Source organism: Anolis carolinensis, chromosome 1 (assembly GCF_035594765.1).
Source record: "Anolis carolinensis isolate JA03-04 chromosome 1, rAnoCar3.1.pri, whole genome shotgun sequence".
Classification (NCBI taxonomy): Eukaryota; Metazoa; Chordata; class Lepidosauria; order Squamata; family Dactyloidae; genus Anolis; species Anolis carolinensis.
This window is the reverse complement of record NC_085841.1, coordinates 144045047-144063328: the sequence shown is the minus strand read 5'-3', so window position 1 is coordinate 144063328 and position 18282 is coordinate 144045047. Positions and strand designations below refer to the sequence as shown.

General features: G+C 40.5%; 1 protein-coding gene across 6 annotated transcripts in view; it reads right to left on the bottom strand.

Annotated features, from left to right (window-relative positions):
• Positions 1 to 18282, bottom strand: part of asap2 (ArfGAP with SH3 domain, ankyrin repeat and PH domain 2) — a 148950-nt gene that overhangs the window by 8810 nt on the left and 121858 nt on the right. For 3 of the 6 annotated variants that reach the window (XM_062983549.1, XM_008117675.3, XM_062983565.1), the window contains 4 exons: positions 17413 to 17526; positions 11207 to 11459; positions 5253 to 5414; positions 1243 to 1405 (listed from right to left, as the gene is read on the bottom strand). In XM_062983549.1, the coding sequence (XP_062839619.1) occupies positions 1243 to 1405; positions 5253 to 5414; positions 11207 to 11459; positions 17413 to 17526 (692 nt within the window). The remainder of the gene's footprint in view (positions 1 to 1242; positions 1406 to 5252; positions 5415 to 11206; positions 11460 to 17412; positions 17527 to 18282) is intronic. The other 3 variants (XM_016996639.2, XM_008117693.3, XM_062983562.1) reach the window with 3 other exon arrangements.

Sequence of the window (18282 nt, the reverse complement as noted above, 5' to 3'; positions counted from 1 at the left end):
CGCCAGCTCTTCGGCTTAGAAATGGAGATGAGCACCAACCCCCAGAGTCAGATATGACTGGACTTAACGTCAGGGGAAACCTTTACCTATGGCACCAGGTAGTTCCTATCATTTTTCTATATTTTCCTATCACTCCATGCAGCTAGTCAAGGGAGTCAGTCAACAAACAGTCTCTCCTCTCCAACGTAACCTCATTTCCATTTTAGAAGTAGAACATACTAGAAACTTTGGGCAAAGAAAAATGTATTTGGGGACCACCCTGATATTAAAAAATGGCAGATTGACCTAAAAAATAAAAGTCCTTCAGTGGATACTAACTATTACAACACCACACAATTGGAGGGAACATAGCCTATTTTTTGCCATTCTATGGAATGAAACAATCATTTGCATCTCTGTACACTCTATAACCATCTTCAATATGGATACCAATATGGTTGCTATATCCTATAAAATCACGCATTCAGTAAAAATGTCTGCAATATTTGATGTGTGCTAGCTTCCTGGAATCTTTTTTAGCTTGTATCATAATCACTGACAATGTGCAAAAAATAAGCAGGACTACCCACCATTCTTAAAAATTATTTGAAATTCCACAAACTGCTGCTGTCGTTTTAAAATCTCATTTGATGGAATAAGTGGGAATAGATTATACTCTTTCCCCAAAAGAGCCTTTTGATAACAATGGCTGGCATTCATAACTACAGTTACTGCTTTGTGACCTATAGTCATGGTTCCTCAATGGCTCTATGGTTAATAAGCCACATAAATGCTGCTCCAGCCCACCTGAAGAGCCAGCACTTGGATCAACTTCCAATCGGGGCACAAGGAAAAGGATGTTTTTACCTGCTCCCACCAATGAACTAGATTGCGACAATCATAAGTAGGATCACTGTTGCGTATCCTTATAGTAGCCTTGGCAAGAGAAAGGTTGAAATATCTACATTCATCAACCCCAATGGTAAGATGATGAGACCTCCTTCATCCCATCTGGTGGCTGGCTCTTAAGGTTGGCTTCAGATGAGGAGTTTTGGCTAGGAGATATTACTGACTTACTTATACGTAACTAACTGGTGTAGAATACTAGTGGATCTGTGGAAAAACATGCATCAACTACTTGATGATGTTCCTAGAAGGTCTGCCCGAAATTTCATCTTCCGTTTGAGAAAATGAAACACATATCCAGCAAAAGAAGTAATTCATGCATGTGCAGAATATTAAGGAATAAATGCTGTAAATTACCCAGGCACAGGCTTTTTCTGAGAAATTCTACTTGGAGGCTGTGGAGGAAGTGGCGGCGGCGTAGGCTTTGACTGTGGCACAGCTGGCTGTTTCGGCTGCTGGTTCAAAGCTTCAAGGATGCTGGATGCCTTTCCAACTGGAGGTGGGGCTGAAGAGAGTATATCTATAGATGTTACCGTAGAATAATGTATCAGTGAGAAATGCTGAAATGCTTGGAATCACTCCAAAATTCAGTGGTTCTCAACCTGTGGGTTTCCCAGGTGTTTTGGCCTTCAACTCCCAGAAATCCTAACAGCTGGTGAACTGGCTGGGATTTCTGGAGGATGTAGGCCAAAACACCTGGGGACCCACAGGTTGAGAACTACTGCTCCAAATAATAGTTGGCAGGACTGCAACCTAGAGTTATGCATTTATGATGGGTTTATATTCATGATCCCTTTGAATTCACTGTTTTAGGGATTGAGAAAGTTCTCCCCACTAACAGACCAATAGTTGCTGTGAGAGACTGAAATCTATTCTCCTGTCAACTGGGAATCAGCTGATTGATATTGTCATCTCCCTTTGTGTGGATGATTTCCAGTGTGAGGGGGATTGTAACATGGACCCTACTTTTGGCTGTCATAATGGAGATTGCTCACAAGAAAGGTGGGGAAAGTTGGTCATCTGCTTCCTGACTGACAGGAGACAGATAACCATCGTCCCACAGAAGCTGCTGCCGGGTATGTGAGGATGCATAGAGGATAAGGTTAGGAGATACTACATAGCTATATAACTACTGTGGTCACATAGCTTCAAAACTGATCGAGAATCCTAGCTATTATGATTACGTATACTTCAAATATACATCATTCTTACTGTGCATTAAAAACTAAGGTCAAGACAGTGTCGTACAAGCTACAATCATATAATACTTTTATATGTATCATCACCACTAAACTCAGAGGGAAGACTTTCTACATATACATGTACAGAATTGCACTGTGAGTGCTTGTCCATAAATGGCCCTGGCATAGGGCTCATGCCTCCAAGCCGCTATCCTCTATCAAGAGAAATATTTGCTATCTCTCATTTGAATAAATTCATTCGTTTGTAAGGCTTATTTATACATTCTATTCATTATAAAAAAGGAATGGATCACATTGCTACAGGTGCTAACACAAAGCCTATTTCTGAATGCAGAGTGTACATGTCAGAACTACATGTAAATTCCACCTTTCTTTCTGAGAAACAGGAAATTAATTTTCTAAGTTTGTCGATCTTTACGCCTGGTTTTCAGATATTCTAATTTCCTCTTCCTACCGATCTAAAGAAACAATCATGAATACAATCCCATTTATAGAAATAACTAAATATTTAGAAGTCTTCAATCCTTAGATTTCAGTATTCTTTATTTCATTAACATCTTGCTTTTCTTCTATGATGGAACGTCTATCCAGACACTGAATAGACTTATCCTTGTTCAGTTCAACAACCTTTTTGCATCCTGTACTTTCAGATCTCAGACATCAAAGAAAAGCTTACTCAAATTCAAAATGCTCTATTAGAACAAGAACTCTCTGGTTCTTTCACTATTTCTGGCTAATGAGAGCAAATCCTGAGCATGGTATACTTTTATATTTTTATTGAAGTTTCAGTAAACAACACAAGCCAACAAGTATTTTTCATCAGATATAATTTTAGTTTTTTTCTGCTGAATTGAGCTCTGTGTTTATTTTTTCCTCTATCATGTGTAGTTTTTGCGATGAGGCTAAACGAATGATTAATGCATTTACGCACTGATATCAGTTAGATTCTATCAATATTAGTGCATAAATGCATTAATTATTCAATTAGCCTCATCGCAAAAACTACACGTGATAGAGAAAAAATAAATACAGAGCTGAATTTTTAAAAAACTAAAAAAAACTCTATAAGAATTACTTAAAATTATATCAGATGAAAAATACTTATTGGCTTGTGTTACACGAATATGATGCGAAATGTGCATACTTTACAGTAGTCTGCTGTAATGTACCATTTGTCACATTTCACAAAGTTGACAAGACAGAAAAAAATAAAGATATATTTAAAGTCAACATAAAATTGATTTAAGCTGTGCTACTCTCATTTCTGTTTGATTTTGTTGGTTTGTGTAATCAATGTATATATCCACATAATTTTCAGATGTGTCCCATAGCACCTGCTGCTTAATACATATTTATAGTTCATCTCAATCCAATGAAATAAGAACAATACAGAAGCGAAATACTTTCTCTGCAAAGAATCTTACAACCCGGTTTTTTCAATATCCACCTACAAAATCCACCAAGTGAACAGAGCATGTGGAATCTTTCAGGAAGACATCTGAGTTAACCTACTGATTTTATTATTGGAAAAGAAACCCTGCCAAAAAGCAAGATTATTCTGGAAAGGAAAAATCAACAATTTAATTGAGACATCATCCTGAACATTTGACCATTGGTGCTAGGAAAATATTTGATGTTGATGTTAACTCTATTCAGAACACGGGCCTTTATGAAGGGTGGCTTAATACCACCAGTCACTGTTTCAGTCATGTATTTAATGAAAAAAAAAAGAATTAGCCATAGTGTAATTGCAAAAGTGTTCCAGTATCCATACAAGAATCATCAGGAAATATTTTCTTTAAAAACAACTATAATTTCGTATTATTAAAAACAACTTTCTAAAATGATCCAATCTCTACTAAGTGGCCATGAGATGTCAGTTCCCCAGAATTGTGTTGGGAAAAGCCCTTTATACTCAAATAGGTTTATGTGAGTTTTCTGGGCTGTTTGTCCATGTTCCAGAAGCGTACTCTCCTGATACCCACATCTATGGCAGGTATCCTCAGAGGTTGTGAAATCTGTTGAAAGGCAAGTGAGGTATATAATCTGTGGGAGGTCCAGGGTGGGAGAAAGAACTCTTGCCTGTTGGAGGCAAGTGTGAATGTTGCAATTGGCAACACTGATTAGCATTGAATAGCCTGGCAGTTTCAAAGCCTGGCTGCTTCCTGCCTGGAGGAATGATGAAGAAACACAACCTACAAACTATCTACAGACCCAGTAAGAAAATCCAACAAATGCTACATTCAGCAAAGGACAAGAGGCATCCTCTCACCTCTGGAGGAGTCTACCTGATACCATGTAGCTGTGGACAAGTCTTCAGAGAGACCACCAAACGCAGCATCGCCCAAACACGAACCAAGGAACATGAATGGCTCTGCAGACTAACTCAACCAGAGAAGTCAGCCACAGCAGAGCACTTGATGAACCAACCTGGACACAGCATATGATTTGAGAACACAGAAATTCTGGACCACTCTTAACAACCACCATGTCAGGCTACACAAAGAAGCCATTAAAATCCACAAGCATATGGACACTTTCAACAGAAAGGAGGAAACCATGAACAAGAACAAAATCTGGCTACCAGTATTTAAAAACTCTAAAATCAGGACAGTAAATAAAGAACAACACTAAAAAAGCAAACCAGGGGAATTCCAGACATAAAACTATCAGGGCCAGCTAACACCTCCCAAGCTGGAAGAAGCCAGACTTTGAAGCTGCAAGGCCATTCAATGCTAATCAAGCTGGCCAATTGCACTATTCACATTTTCCTCAAGCAGACAAGAGTTCTTCCTCCCACCCTGGACATTCCACAGATATATAAACCCCACTTGCCTAGTTTCCAACAGACCTCACAACCTCTGGGAATGCCTGCCATGGATGTGAGTGAAACAAAAGGAGACAATGCTTCTAGAGCATGACCATGCAGTCCGGAAAACACACAGCAACTCAATGATTCCGGCCATGAAAGCCTTTGACAAAACATTATACTCAAATAGCAAGATGGTAAAGCAGCAGGTTCAAAACTACATCCACCAGAAAAGAAGAATCATGAATTGTGGAATGGAAAGTTGAGGCCAACCACAGGTAGATGCAGAAAAATAAAAAGAAAGAAAAGGAAGGAAAGAAAGAAAGAAAGCCAGCAGTGGAAAAGTGCAAACATACTTGTAGATGTTACACGCAATGGTGGAACAGGGGGATGGACAGTTGGTGGATCAGATGAAGACCTTTGCCTGCTTATGCTTTCCATTCCTAAAGAATTTGTCTTCCACAGTGTGTTCGATGAAGGAGTTGTCTGAACAGCACTGCCAAGAAATGAAGACTGAACTAAAAAGAAAGGAAAACACTGCATTATTATTATAATTACTGCCGGCTGTGAAATGAGGACAAAGCAGCACTTTTCCTCCGCGGATCGGCTGTGATCTGGAGGCATATATATGGCAAATCTGCTCAAGAACTAGGTCATTTTAATGTCTCTAGTCCATTTGCACCTCTTTATGCTCACTGGATGACGGCTGCAGAGCATGAAGACATCAAGAGAGAAGCGCATATGAATGGGCCCCCACAGGTCATGCAGTGGATGCACAGCTTTCCAAATCACGTTCATCAGAAAAAAAATCTTTATGCCGCTGCAAAACAATATTGTTTGATGGAACATATCTTTAAACAGGGCATTCATCAAGTGCTTTCCTTTGACAGTGTTTTGCTACTGCCATGTACAGTACATATATCCATAGATTCTGTATCGACAGATTCAACCATCCACTGTTTGATTAAAAAAAATAGAAAAGGCAAACCTTGATTTTACCACTTTATATAAGGCAGTGGTTCTCAACCTGTGGGTCCCCAGATATTTTGGCCTTCAGCTCCCAGAAATCCTAACAGCTGGTAAACTGGCTGGGATTTCTGGGAGCTGTAGGCCAAAAAACCTGCTGACCCACAGGTCAAAAACCACTGGTATAAGGGAGACCATTTCACCATGCCACCTGAATACAATGGAACTTGTCCATCCAAAAAGTTTGGGATCCATGATGGGGTCCTGGAAGCAAACCTCAGTGGATACCAAGGACCTATGACAACTTTACGCCTAATTGGTAATTACCATATATAGCATTATAATTTATTTACTTGTTGAGGAAACAGGTTAATTGTGTGAGATAGAGATTACAAATGAGTTCCTCCTAGGCAAGCCAGTTGGCTGAGACTGGATCTATACTGCCCTATATCCCAGGCTCTGATCCCTGATGATATGTTTCTCCCAGATTATCTAGCATGTAGACTCATATAATCCAGTTCAAAGCAGATAATCTGGAATCAGATCCTGGGATATAGGGCAGTGCGGATCCAGCCCAATGCCATATAATCCAGTTCAAAGCAAATAATCTGGGTTGATGTGAGTTTTCCGGGTTGTATGGCCATGTTCCAGAAGCATTCTCTCCTGATGTTCCACCCACATTTATGGCAGGCATCCTCAGAGATTTTGAGGTATACTGGAAACTAGGCCAGTGAGGTTTATGTATCTGTGGAAGGTCCAGAGAACAAACTCTTGTATGTTGGAGGCAAGTGTGAATGTTGCAATTAATCACCTTGATAAGCATTGAAAAGCCTTGCAGCTTCAAAGCCTGGCTGATTCACACTTGCCTCCAACAGACAAGAGTTCTTTCTCCCACCCTGGACATTTCACAGATATATAAACCTCACTGACCTAGTTTCCAATATACCTCAAAACCTCTGAGGATGCCTGCCATAGATGTGGGCAAAACGTCAGGAGAGAATGCTTCTGGAACATGGCCATAAAGCCCCGAAAACTCACAGCAACCCAGTGATTCTGGACATGAAAGCCTTTGACAACACAAATAATCTGGATTTTATATGGCCGTGTAGATGGGGCCTGAGACCTTTATCCCTCTGATCATAGTGCCAGCCCATATAACACTCATGTCTATTTCTGATTGTTCACATTCTCCCTTCTTTCACTGGGCCTTCAATTTTCCTTGTTGTATCAAATATGGTGTACAACAAAGTAGGCCAGGAAAGAGGTAAATGGCAGAAAGAGAGATAAATACCTTTCAAGTGCCAGTCTATTAATGTAATATTTTCTGACAACTGAACAGTGTTCAACTACGACTCAAGGGATGAACAGTTTATAAAAAGCTGTAAGAGCAGCAAGAAAGACTGGACCGTTTGTTATTGAATGAAGAGGCAAGAATAAAGTTTTGCTCAGAAGAACATTTAGCAAAAAAGCACAATCAATCGATGCACATTGCTGAGTTAAACAAAATATTAATCTTAACAATAACATCTCTCATTGGGTATTTGGTTCCCTCCAATATCATTATTTCAATTTTTAGTTACTTGCCCCCAACAAAATATTTAATATGAAATTTTTGTTTCTGCACATTTTTTTCTGTGATCTACCAACATTCTCTCACAGAGCCACATGTTCTGCCCTGCCAATTTCTCACCAATGGTGACAATAACACTTGACAGATATAGGGAAGAAACAAAAATTAAGTGAGGTGTCTTTTTCTATTTTGAAATTCCATCTGTGAAAAGAAATTTATTTTCTCATGATGGGTTAAAAATTTCTTTACTCATGTTACGCAAAATATGGAGGAGACATGCTCTGTAAGGCCAGAACGGCTGTCCCAAAACATCAGATCAGCACCGGCTCCTTTTGGACTATTATTTGCCCTTTTGATCACATTGGGGAGGAAGGAAGGAAGGAAGGGAATACCAATCTCCACAGACATACACAGCAGCAAGGTTTCATCTATACTCAAAGGACGCCAGTCAATATCTGTGTCACTTCCCTGCAAGCGTGAAAGCTTCACAATGACAGGCTCATACATCCCTTTGCATCACAACACATTCAATGTAAAGACGAAGGCACAATGCTCCATACTATCTGATTTAGTGGCACAGGGAGTAACAATTCCACTATAGAGGGAATATGCCAAGACATAGAACATTATAATACTGCAGGCTCTGCTGTCTTATAGCAGGATCTGAACTAGGTCTGAGCAAGGTCCAGAAAGGCCTCTTCTACACTGCCATATAAAATCCAGATTATCTGCTTTGCAGTGTAGATGCATACAATCCAGTTCAAATCAGATAAATGTGGATTTTTTTCAAGTCAGGAATGATTTGAGAAACCGAAAGTCGCTTCTGGTGTGAGAGAATTGGCCGTCTGCAAGGACATTGCCCAGGGAACACCCAGATGTTGGATGCTTAATTTTCTTGTGGGAGGCTTCTCTCATGTCTCTGCATGGGGAGCTGGAGCTGACAGAGAGAGCCTAACCGTTCTCACCGGATTTAAACCACCAACCTGTTGGTCAGCAGTTTTGCCAGCACATGGGTTTAACCCATTGCGTCACTGGGGGCTCCTTTTTAGATAATGTGGATTATCTGATTTGATAATCTGGATTATATGGCAGTGTAGAAGGGACCAAGGTGCTCTGAATACTATATTGACACCCACGAATTATCACCTTGCAGTCTCTAATGGGAGAAGGAGGGCAAGCCAATGCTATCGGGCACTATAATCACTTCTAAGTTCCTGGGGAAGGGATGGTACTGGAGAAAGTGGTGGTGGAGCAGGAAAAGGAACCTTGTGGCACATCTAAAAGCAACCAATTTATTTTAGCATAGATTTGTGTTGACTACAGCCACATGTCTTCAGATGCATGGTGTACACTAATATTTATGAAGACTCCAACACAACTTTGTGGGATTGTTGTCTTCTTCTGAAACATCAGGGCAAGGGGAGGCAGCAGTCATAATCTTTCCCCCAAATTTCAAACCACATATTTGGCTGATGTGGAGTCCATGAGATGAGAGTCTGGCACATTTTCCTTTAGTTCTGAGCCCTCAAAATTCATTTTTGAAAAACAATGAAGCAATACCATTAGCAGCCATGGCGTGCTTCCTGAGTGTTAGGCAGCTGCCTGTCTATGGTCCCTTCTATACTGCTCTATATACCAGGATCTGATAATATGAGTTTCCACTGCCACATAATCTGGGATAAGGATCATATAGGCACCTTCCACACAGCTGAATAAAATCCTGCATTTCCTGCTTTTAACTGGAATATATGGTAGTGTGGACTCAGATATTCCAGTTTAAAGTGGATACTGTGGGATTTTCTGCCTTGATATTCTGGGTTACATAGCTGTGTGGAAGGGCCCACAGAGCAGTGTAGATTCACCCCTTGTATCCTATCAGACAGATCTCCCTTATGCTGTGCACCGAGCTCTGAATGTGTAGATCTAACTCCATGCTAAGTGTCTTACCATCCAAACAATGCATTCTACATTTCACTGTAGTGGATGGGCTGTTGGTGCAAGGAGGCCATTTTTAATCCCCATCCCTAGTTCCTGTCTACTGAGGGAGTAAACCTCCCCCTATTCATTGCGGGTCTGGATATATAAAATTACACCATGGGTGGGCAATCTTAGTGTTGACTTGCAGGAGTGTAGAATAAAACACCGCTCCCCTCTTGCTCTGTGCTGCTCACATCCGTCTTATGATTCCACATTGCTTCAGTCATTTTGACACATTGGGTGTCTGCCAGTCTGTCTGTCATGACGATGGATCGTGATAATATTACACGGCTGATAGTACAGCTTTGGCAAATCCTATCATCACAGTATTGGTAACTCCTGTGCAAGATTAGACCTTGATACAAGGTACTTAAAATAGTTCCTCAGGAAATCAGTCTATCAAATAATCACATTTAGAAATAGAAAAGCCCTTCCAGTGTAAATTTGGTATATCATTTAGTATTTTTGTTAAAATTTGGTGTCTTTTAAAAGTCGTAGGCAGTAATATGGTCTGATAAACACTGTTGTATGCTAGGCTGAAGTCACAACTTAACCTTGGACTTTCAGGATAGCCTTGACCAAATAAATATAACTCCAGGTACATATTTGCGAATGACAAGAATAATTCCTCATAGGAAGCTATGAAAATAAAAAGGAGCTAAAATGATGACACTCATCAAAATCATGCATATTCATTTAATTTTAGCTCACGATTGCCGGTTTACAGTGGCTTTGTTGATTACAGCCATGAAAGCCTAATTTTCACAGTTTGAAACGATGGATTGCTGATGATCTGTTGTCGAAGGCTTTCATAGCCGGAATCACTGGGTTGCTGCGAATGGCCAGGCTCCAGAAGCATTCTCTCCTAACATTTCGCCCACATCTTGCCTCAAACAGACAAGAGTTATTTCTCCCAACCTTGACTTTCCACATATATAAACCCCACTTGCCTAGTTTCCAGCAGACCTCACACCTCTGAGGATGCCTGCCATAGATGTGCGTGAAACGTCAGGAGAGAATGCTTCTGGCACATGGCCATAGAGCCCCGAAAACTCATAGCAACCCAAGTTCAGATCTGCTTGATTTATGTGTATTTGGTAGTTCAGGTTATAGTCTGACCACATCCAAAACCATTGGAAGGAGCAATTCTCCAATCTCTATTGCCTTCAGCAAAAGCTCCAACCTCAGAGAGGGAGTCCCAATAATGAAATTATTATTTCGACCTCAAAGGCGGCAAAAAAATGTATTTGAGAATTGGAGCTTTGCTGTTAGTGAGGAGTGTGAGGACCCACACGTGCCTGCTTCACTGCCTTCTCAGCCATCAGTCATGTCCCTCACATAAAGATAAACATCCAATCCTCTCCCAGTGCTTACAAAGGAAGTCCTCTTGGTGCAGGCCAGAAAGAAACAAGCTGAGGATGGGAGAAAGAGCTAGAAAATAGCTCTTTTTAAAGCTTCAATACTGCCAAAGAAATAGTGGGAACGTATCAGGGCCACCAAGGCTGAGTTCTTTGTGCTAACAAAATTAGTTGTATGAACTGCTTAGCTATTCAGTTTTGATGCTAAGCATAGGACCTTTTCACAAAACTACTTCCTGTGTATCACAGTCGGCATTTAATTCCTACTCACATTGCTTCCCTTCATTTATTCTTTCAAAAACAAAACTGCAAATTCTGCCTAAGCTAATGAAAACTCAAGCGCAATGGACAAGTTCTAACAGTTACTGGGAGATAATAAATAAAATTACCAAAATAAATAGAGTATATTTCAGTTCCATTTCCCAGTGTAATTAAGTACCTTTTCCGATGTTCCTGGGGGGTAACGGAGGCGCACTTGTAACCGGTGCCGCAGGTTGGGTGGGCGGTGGGCTGCTGCTGAGTATGGCTCCATAGGTCTCATTCTGTAACAGGCTTGGCATAAAACCTCGTTGCTTGTCCTTGGCTATATTGGCAGCATCCCTTGCCAAAGATGCCACGTTAGGCTGGAGCTGGCTGGATCCTAGCTGATAAAAACTCACAGGTCTGTCCTCCCTTCGATTGGGGCTTGGTTGCTTTAAGAAAAACACAAGGAAAGTAGCCAGATTAGCAAGTATTTCAAGATCTGAAAAAAAAATATGACTATAAACTGAAAAGCAACAGAGATCTACCATCTGTTTGTTGAACTACAAGGCAACAAATAAAATTAGTTGGTCTTCCAGTATGACTCTATGGTTAACTTCTCCTGGAAATAATAATAATAATAATAATAATAATAATAATAATAATAATAATAATAATAAGAAACTACAGGCCAATAACGTGTCTGCCCACTATGTTTAAACTACTGACTGGCATCATAGCTGACAGAATTCAAGACTATCTTGAAGAAAAAAACATCTTGCCAGATGAACAGAAAGGCAACAAACGGAAAAGCAGGGGCACAAAAGACCAGTTATTGATTGACAAAATGATTCTGGAGAACTGTAAAAGCCGAAAAGCTAATCTTCACATGACTTGGATTGACTTTGACTCACTCCCACACAGCTGGATCATCAAGTGCCTGGACGCCATCGGGATTAGTAAAAATGTTGGCACCTTCATTAAAAAGATGATGGAGCACTGGAAAACTGAACTGTTTGTTGGAAATGAAAGCTATGGACTTGTCAACATCAGGAGAGGAATTTTCCAGGGAGACTCATTGTCCCCTCTGCTTTTCATTATTGCCATGATCCCTCTGTCAACAATCTTACAAAAAACAAATCTCGGCTATCAAACATCTAAGAATTCTCACAAAATTTCGCATCTGATGTACATGGATGACCTGAAGCTGTATGGAAAAACGGAAACTGAAATCCAGTCTCTGACTAACACTGTCTGAATTTTTAGCACTGATATCAGCATGGAGTTTGGCTTGGACAAATGTTCGACACGGGCATTGAAGAAGGGAAAAATCATTGAAAGTGAGGGCATAAATATGCCTAATGGCCAAACAATAAAGTGTCACCAGCCAGAGGCCTATAAATATCTGGGCATATTACAGCTGGACAACATCAAGCATGAACATGTGAAGACTGTGGTCAGTAAAGAATACACACAAAGGGTCAGAAAAATTCTCAAAAGCAAGCTCAATGGAGGCAACACCATCAAGGCCATAAACACCTGGGCCATACCTGTCATAAGATATACTGCTGGCATTATAAACTGGACACAGGCGGAACTGGACAATTTGGACAGAAAAACAAGAAAACTCATGACCATTCATCATTCACTGCACCCTCGCAGTGATGTTGACCGGCTATATCTGCCTAGAAGATCAGGGGATAGAGGACTCTTACAAGTAAAACAAGCAGTCAAAGAAGAAGAACATGCCCTGGCAGAATATGTAAAGCAAAGTGAAGAACCTGCTTTGATTGAAGTCAAAAATCAGAAACTCCTCAAAACACAGCAGACAAAAAACCAGTACAAGAAAGCCACACTACAAACTAGAGCTGACAGCTGGCACAACAAAACATTGCATGGAAAGTTCCTTGACAAAATTGAAGGAAAAGCTGACAAGGAGAAGACCTGGCTATGGCTCACGAATGGGACCCTGAAGAAGGAGACAGAAGGCCTGATCCTTGCAGCCCAGGAGCAAGCCATCAGAACAAATGCAATTAAGGCCAAGATCGAAAAATCAGCTGTTGACCCAAAATGCAGACTGTGCAAGGAAACCGACGAAACCATTGATCATATCCTCAGCTGCTGTAAGAAAATCGCACAGACAGACTACAAACAGAGGCACAACTATGTGGCCCAAATGATTCATTGGAACTTATGTCTCAAGTACCACCTCCCAGCAGCAAAGAACTGGTGGGATCACAAACCTGCAAAAATATTGGAAAATGAGCACGCAAAGATACTGTGGGACTTCCGAATCCAGACTGACAAAGTTCTGGAACACAACACACCAGACATCACAGTTGTGGAAAAGAAAAAGGTTTGGATCATTGATGTTGCCATCCCAGGTGGCAGTCGCATTGACGAAAAACAACAGGAAAAACTCAGCCGCTATCAGGACCTCAAGATTGAACTTCAAAGACTCTGGCAGAAACCAGTGCAGGTGGTCCCGGTGGTGATGGGCACTCTGGGTGCCGTGCCAAAAGATCTCAGCCGGCATTTGGAAACAATAGGCATTGACAAAATCACAATCTGCCAACTGCAAAAGGCCTCCCTACTGGGATCTGCACGCATCATCCGAAAATACATCACACAGTCCTAGACACATGGGAAGTGTTCAACTTGTGATTTTGTGATATGAAATCCAGCATATCTATCTTGTTTGCTGTGTCATAATAAAATAATAATAATAATATACTTTATTTATATTCTGTCCTTCTCTACGAGGGCACTCAGAGTCGATTACAGCATATAATCAGACACAGGCAAACAATCAATTCCTTGTTACAATGAAATACAATGAGACACAAATACACAAAGGCAAAGGTTTCTCCTTTCATTTCCGGCTCTGGAGGCAGTGCTCATCTCTGGCTCTGGGGGAGGTGCTCTTTGCCATTTCCAAGCTGAGGAGCCTGCGTTGTCCATAGACACCCCCAGGTCATGTCGCGGGCATGACTGCTTGGAGCATCTTTTTGCCTTTTCCTGTCACACACATTTGCATGCTTTTGAACTGCTATGGTAACAGGAGCTAGGGCTAGCAGCAGGAGCTCACCCCGCCCCACAGATTCAAACTGCCAACCTTCAGGTCAGCTGCACAAGGATTAACCCATTACGCTACCGTAGCCCCAATAATCGCACTGGAGGACTAGAGAAAACACTTCTCTAAGCAATTTTGGGTCCTCCAGCATGGTTGTACAGTTAACTTCCATAATAATAATAATAATAATAATAATAATAATAATAATAATAATAATAATAATAATAATAATAATAATAATACTTTATTTATATATCACTCTATCTCCCCAAAGGGACTCAGGGCGGTTTCTAAAGAGTACAAATACAAATACAAAACAACATACAATAAAATAGAACAAAAAAAATCATAGATAAAACACAGCAATTTCAGTTAAAAAAACAATCGCAGTGACAGCCTTCGATCAAGGGGTGGGAAACATTAGTCAGGGCGAGGCTGGCCTTAATCCATTTTTAAGGGTAGATGAGAACTTATATACATATTTTAAGGGCAGGTGATGAGCAGTATACCACAATCTGAATCAAGTGAAAACTATCTTGATCAAAAACCTGCCTAAACCACCAGGTTTTTAGTGCTTTACAAAAAGTGGACAAGGTGGGGGCCTTTCTGATCTCTTTAGGGAGAGCATTTCAGAGCCGGGGGGCCATCACCGAGAAGGCCCATTCCCTCGTCCCCACCAAATGTACTTGGGACGATGGTGGGAGCGATAGAAGAGCCTCCCCGGCTGAACTCAATGCCCACACCAGTTCATAGGGGGAGATGCGATCACGGAGATAGGCAGGGCCCGAGCCGTGTAGGGCTTTATAGGTAAGTACCTGCACCTTGAATTGGGCCCGGCAGTTTATCGGCAGCCAATGGAGCTGCTTCAATAGGGGTACTATGTGCTCCCTATAACCAGCTCCTGTCAGAATCCTGACTGCCGACCTTTGAACCAGCTGGAATTTCTGGACCGTCTTTGCGGGCAGCCCCACGTAGAGAGCATTGCAGTAGTCCAATTTGGATGTAACCAAAGCGTGGCCAAGTCAGACTCTCAAGGTATGGTCGCAGCTGGCGCACAAGTTTTAGTTGTGCGAAGGCCCTCCCGGCCACCGCCGACACCTGAGCCTCAAGCGTCAGCGTTGAGTCCAGGAGGACCCCCAAGCTGCGGACCTGCGCCCTCAGGGGGATTGCAACCCCGTCGAGCACAGGTTGCCACCAGATAAAGCTGCACTGGAGGACCTAGAGATTCCTATAGAGAAACTTTTAACCAAATGTGCAAATGGTCAAATCCTCAAAAATCAAACTTGCAAATGCAGATGGCTGACTGTATAATTATGACTTCAGAACTAAAGAATCAATCTTCACAGACACTCCTGATTTACAGTTCCCATGCTGACTGGGATTAACAGGTGTTTAATTCCATCAACATCTAAATGAAGGTAAAGTGTTTGTGGCTTCTTAATATCATTCCCATGTTTTGTAGGTAAATTTGTTTTTTTAAAGAGAAATTTACTCAGTATAACAGGACGCAAGCCAAATGCACATGCAGCAATCAGATACAAATATGCTTTCAGCATAATGAATACATTAGTTGTATCATTAATAGCTCTTAAATCTTCTTTTCGTAAGTCCCTGTAGCCTGAAAGCCTATTAATAGTGACAGAGTAATGAAATGCCTTCTAATTCTTTGCTTCACTATTTGAGTTGGATAGCAACAGAGATCAGCTCAAGTAATACAAGTAGAATCCTTGTCAAAGAGAGGTTTTACGTATCAGGCTATCCCTTCTTCAACCAGGAACTGTTTATTATTTTTCTGCTCTAGGAAGCTGTGGCATATGTATGATGAAGGCCGGGCTGTGGCGCAGGCTGGTGAGCAGCCAGCTGCAACAAATCACTCTGACCAAGAGGTCATGAGTTCGAGGCCAGCCCGAGCCTGCGTCTGTCTCTGTTTCTGTTCTATGTTATGGCATTGAATGTTTGCCTTTTATGTGTGCAATGTGATCAGCCCTGAGTCCCCTTTGGGGTGAGAAGGGCGGAATATAAATACTGTAAATAAATAAATGCTAATGATAAAAGTAATGATGATGATGAATGCATAAGTAAAAAGTAAGCCAATGATGCTGAACCTGTCATTTCCAACTATGTTATAAATCAATCATTCTGCCTTTATGTAGAGCACACTGCTAAATGTGTTTCATTTATAAGCGGCATGTCATTACACTGATATCAAACCAGCACATACATCTGTGAACTAAAGGCAATTTTAGCCGCAACTAGGGAAGGGACATTGAAATATATGGGATTTATTATTAATCACCTTTTACATTTACTTCCCTGGATATACTCTTGCTGACACTAAATCTGGATTTAGGCTTTGTAATGTATACTCCAGTATAAGCCAACCCGAATATAAGCCAAGGCACCTAATTTTACCACAAAAAACTGGGAAAACTTACTGACTCGAGTATAAGCCAAGGTTGGGAAATGCAGCAGCCAATGGTAAATTTCAAAAATAAAAATAAAAATAAAAACCAATAAATTTACATTAATTGAGGCATCAATAGGTTAATTTTTTTTAATATTTACACAAAACGGTAATTTAAGATAAGACTCTCCAACTCTGATTATCGTATATACTTGAGTATAAGACAACCTGAATACAAGCCGGCCAGAACCCTCGCTCGAGCATAAACCAAGAGGGGCTTTTTCAGACCTAAAAAAGGGCTGAAAAACTCGGCTTATAATGGAGTATATACGGTACTCTTGCTGACACTAAAGCTGGATTTAGGCTTTGTAATGTATATATAGACATTCAATTAGCATTTTCTTGTTCTTTTGGAAGAATGTCCCTAGCTCTAGGATACACAAAACAGAAAAGATACAAGTGTTTTTTCTGGTCAGCCCATGCAAAGTCATGCTAGCTTCCCTTTCACAAAAAAGGATTCATCTCCTGCTCTCCTTGCCATGGTTCATACCAGCGTCTAGCCAGTATACCCTTCCTTTAATATATTACAGTGCTACTACAGGCACATACCAATACTATTTAATGGATTCCTTGATTCAAACGAATGACATGGCACTATTTCTTGATTTTTTTTTAGCAAACATATGACACAACATACTCAAATCACTTCCCAAACAGCCATATGTGGAGAAATAAAGACAACATCACATGATATCTGCTCATGCCGCATTCTTACAAGCTCATACTCTGTCCTTGACAGTTAGGTCACATGGAAACTACAGAGCAAAAGATCATGTAAAGAAAGAGGGAAGTATTGTTCATCTTTTAAACTGTTTGCCTACTTATTTACTGTCTCTCTTCAAATCAGACTTTTATTATAAACACGTACCTGCAACTTTTCATCTACATCGTCATCGCTTTCATCTAGGTCTTCATGAAGTAATCGCCATTCATATTCTACATGAACATGGGAATTAAGCCTTCCAGCCAGGGCCTGGGTGAGCTAAAGAAGCAAAATAATGCACCATAAAGCGTGAGAAGTATCCACATTTTGAATTCAGGTTTATTTCTATTCTGTCTCTTCTTTTAAAGTGAAAAATTATTGTAAAGGGCTGCAAAGCAGAAGTTGGCAGTGGAATCTTGTCTCGAAAACAAATAAAGTGAGAGTCCTGAGTAATAAATATCTCATTCCAATTATGAAGTGAGTTCCTGCTGCTCAGAAAAAACTCTAGTTCAGTGAATCTGAAACTGTTGATCCTCCAAGAATTTCAGCCTTTAACTCTAAGAATCTCAGACCATTGCAAATCTGTTTGGGACTTTGGATATTGAAGTACAAAACACTTGGAGGACCAGAGCACTTCTCTAATCCAACTCTCCTGATATAAAGAATACAAAGATATCCATAATACAGAATACAAAGATATCAATAATACAGCCAAAAGGAAGGACATAAGAATATTAGAGATGGATTCTCATCACAGTTATGGGTTCACTAAATAGCCATGGAGTCAGATATGCCAACTATCCATTTATATATACTAAAAGGCTTTTGTATTGATAAGATTCACTGAATATAAACTACTGTATTTCTTTGATTCTAAGACAGACTTTTTCTACATGTAAACATTGCTAAAAATGGGGTGCATCTTAGAATCATGGGTGAATCTTACGTAATTTTTTTCTGTTGGTGTTACTGAAATTAGCATGCATCTTATAACTAATCATGTCTTAGAATCAAAGAAATACAATAAGAAATATT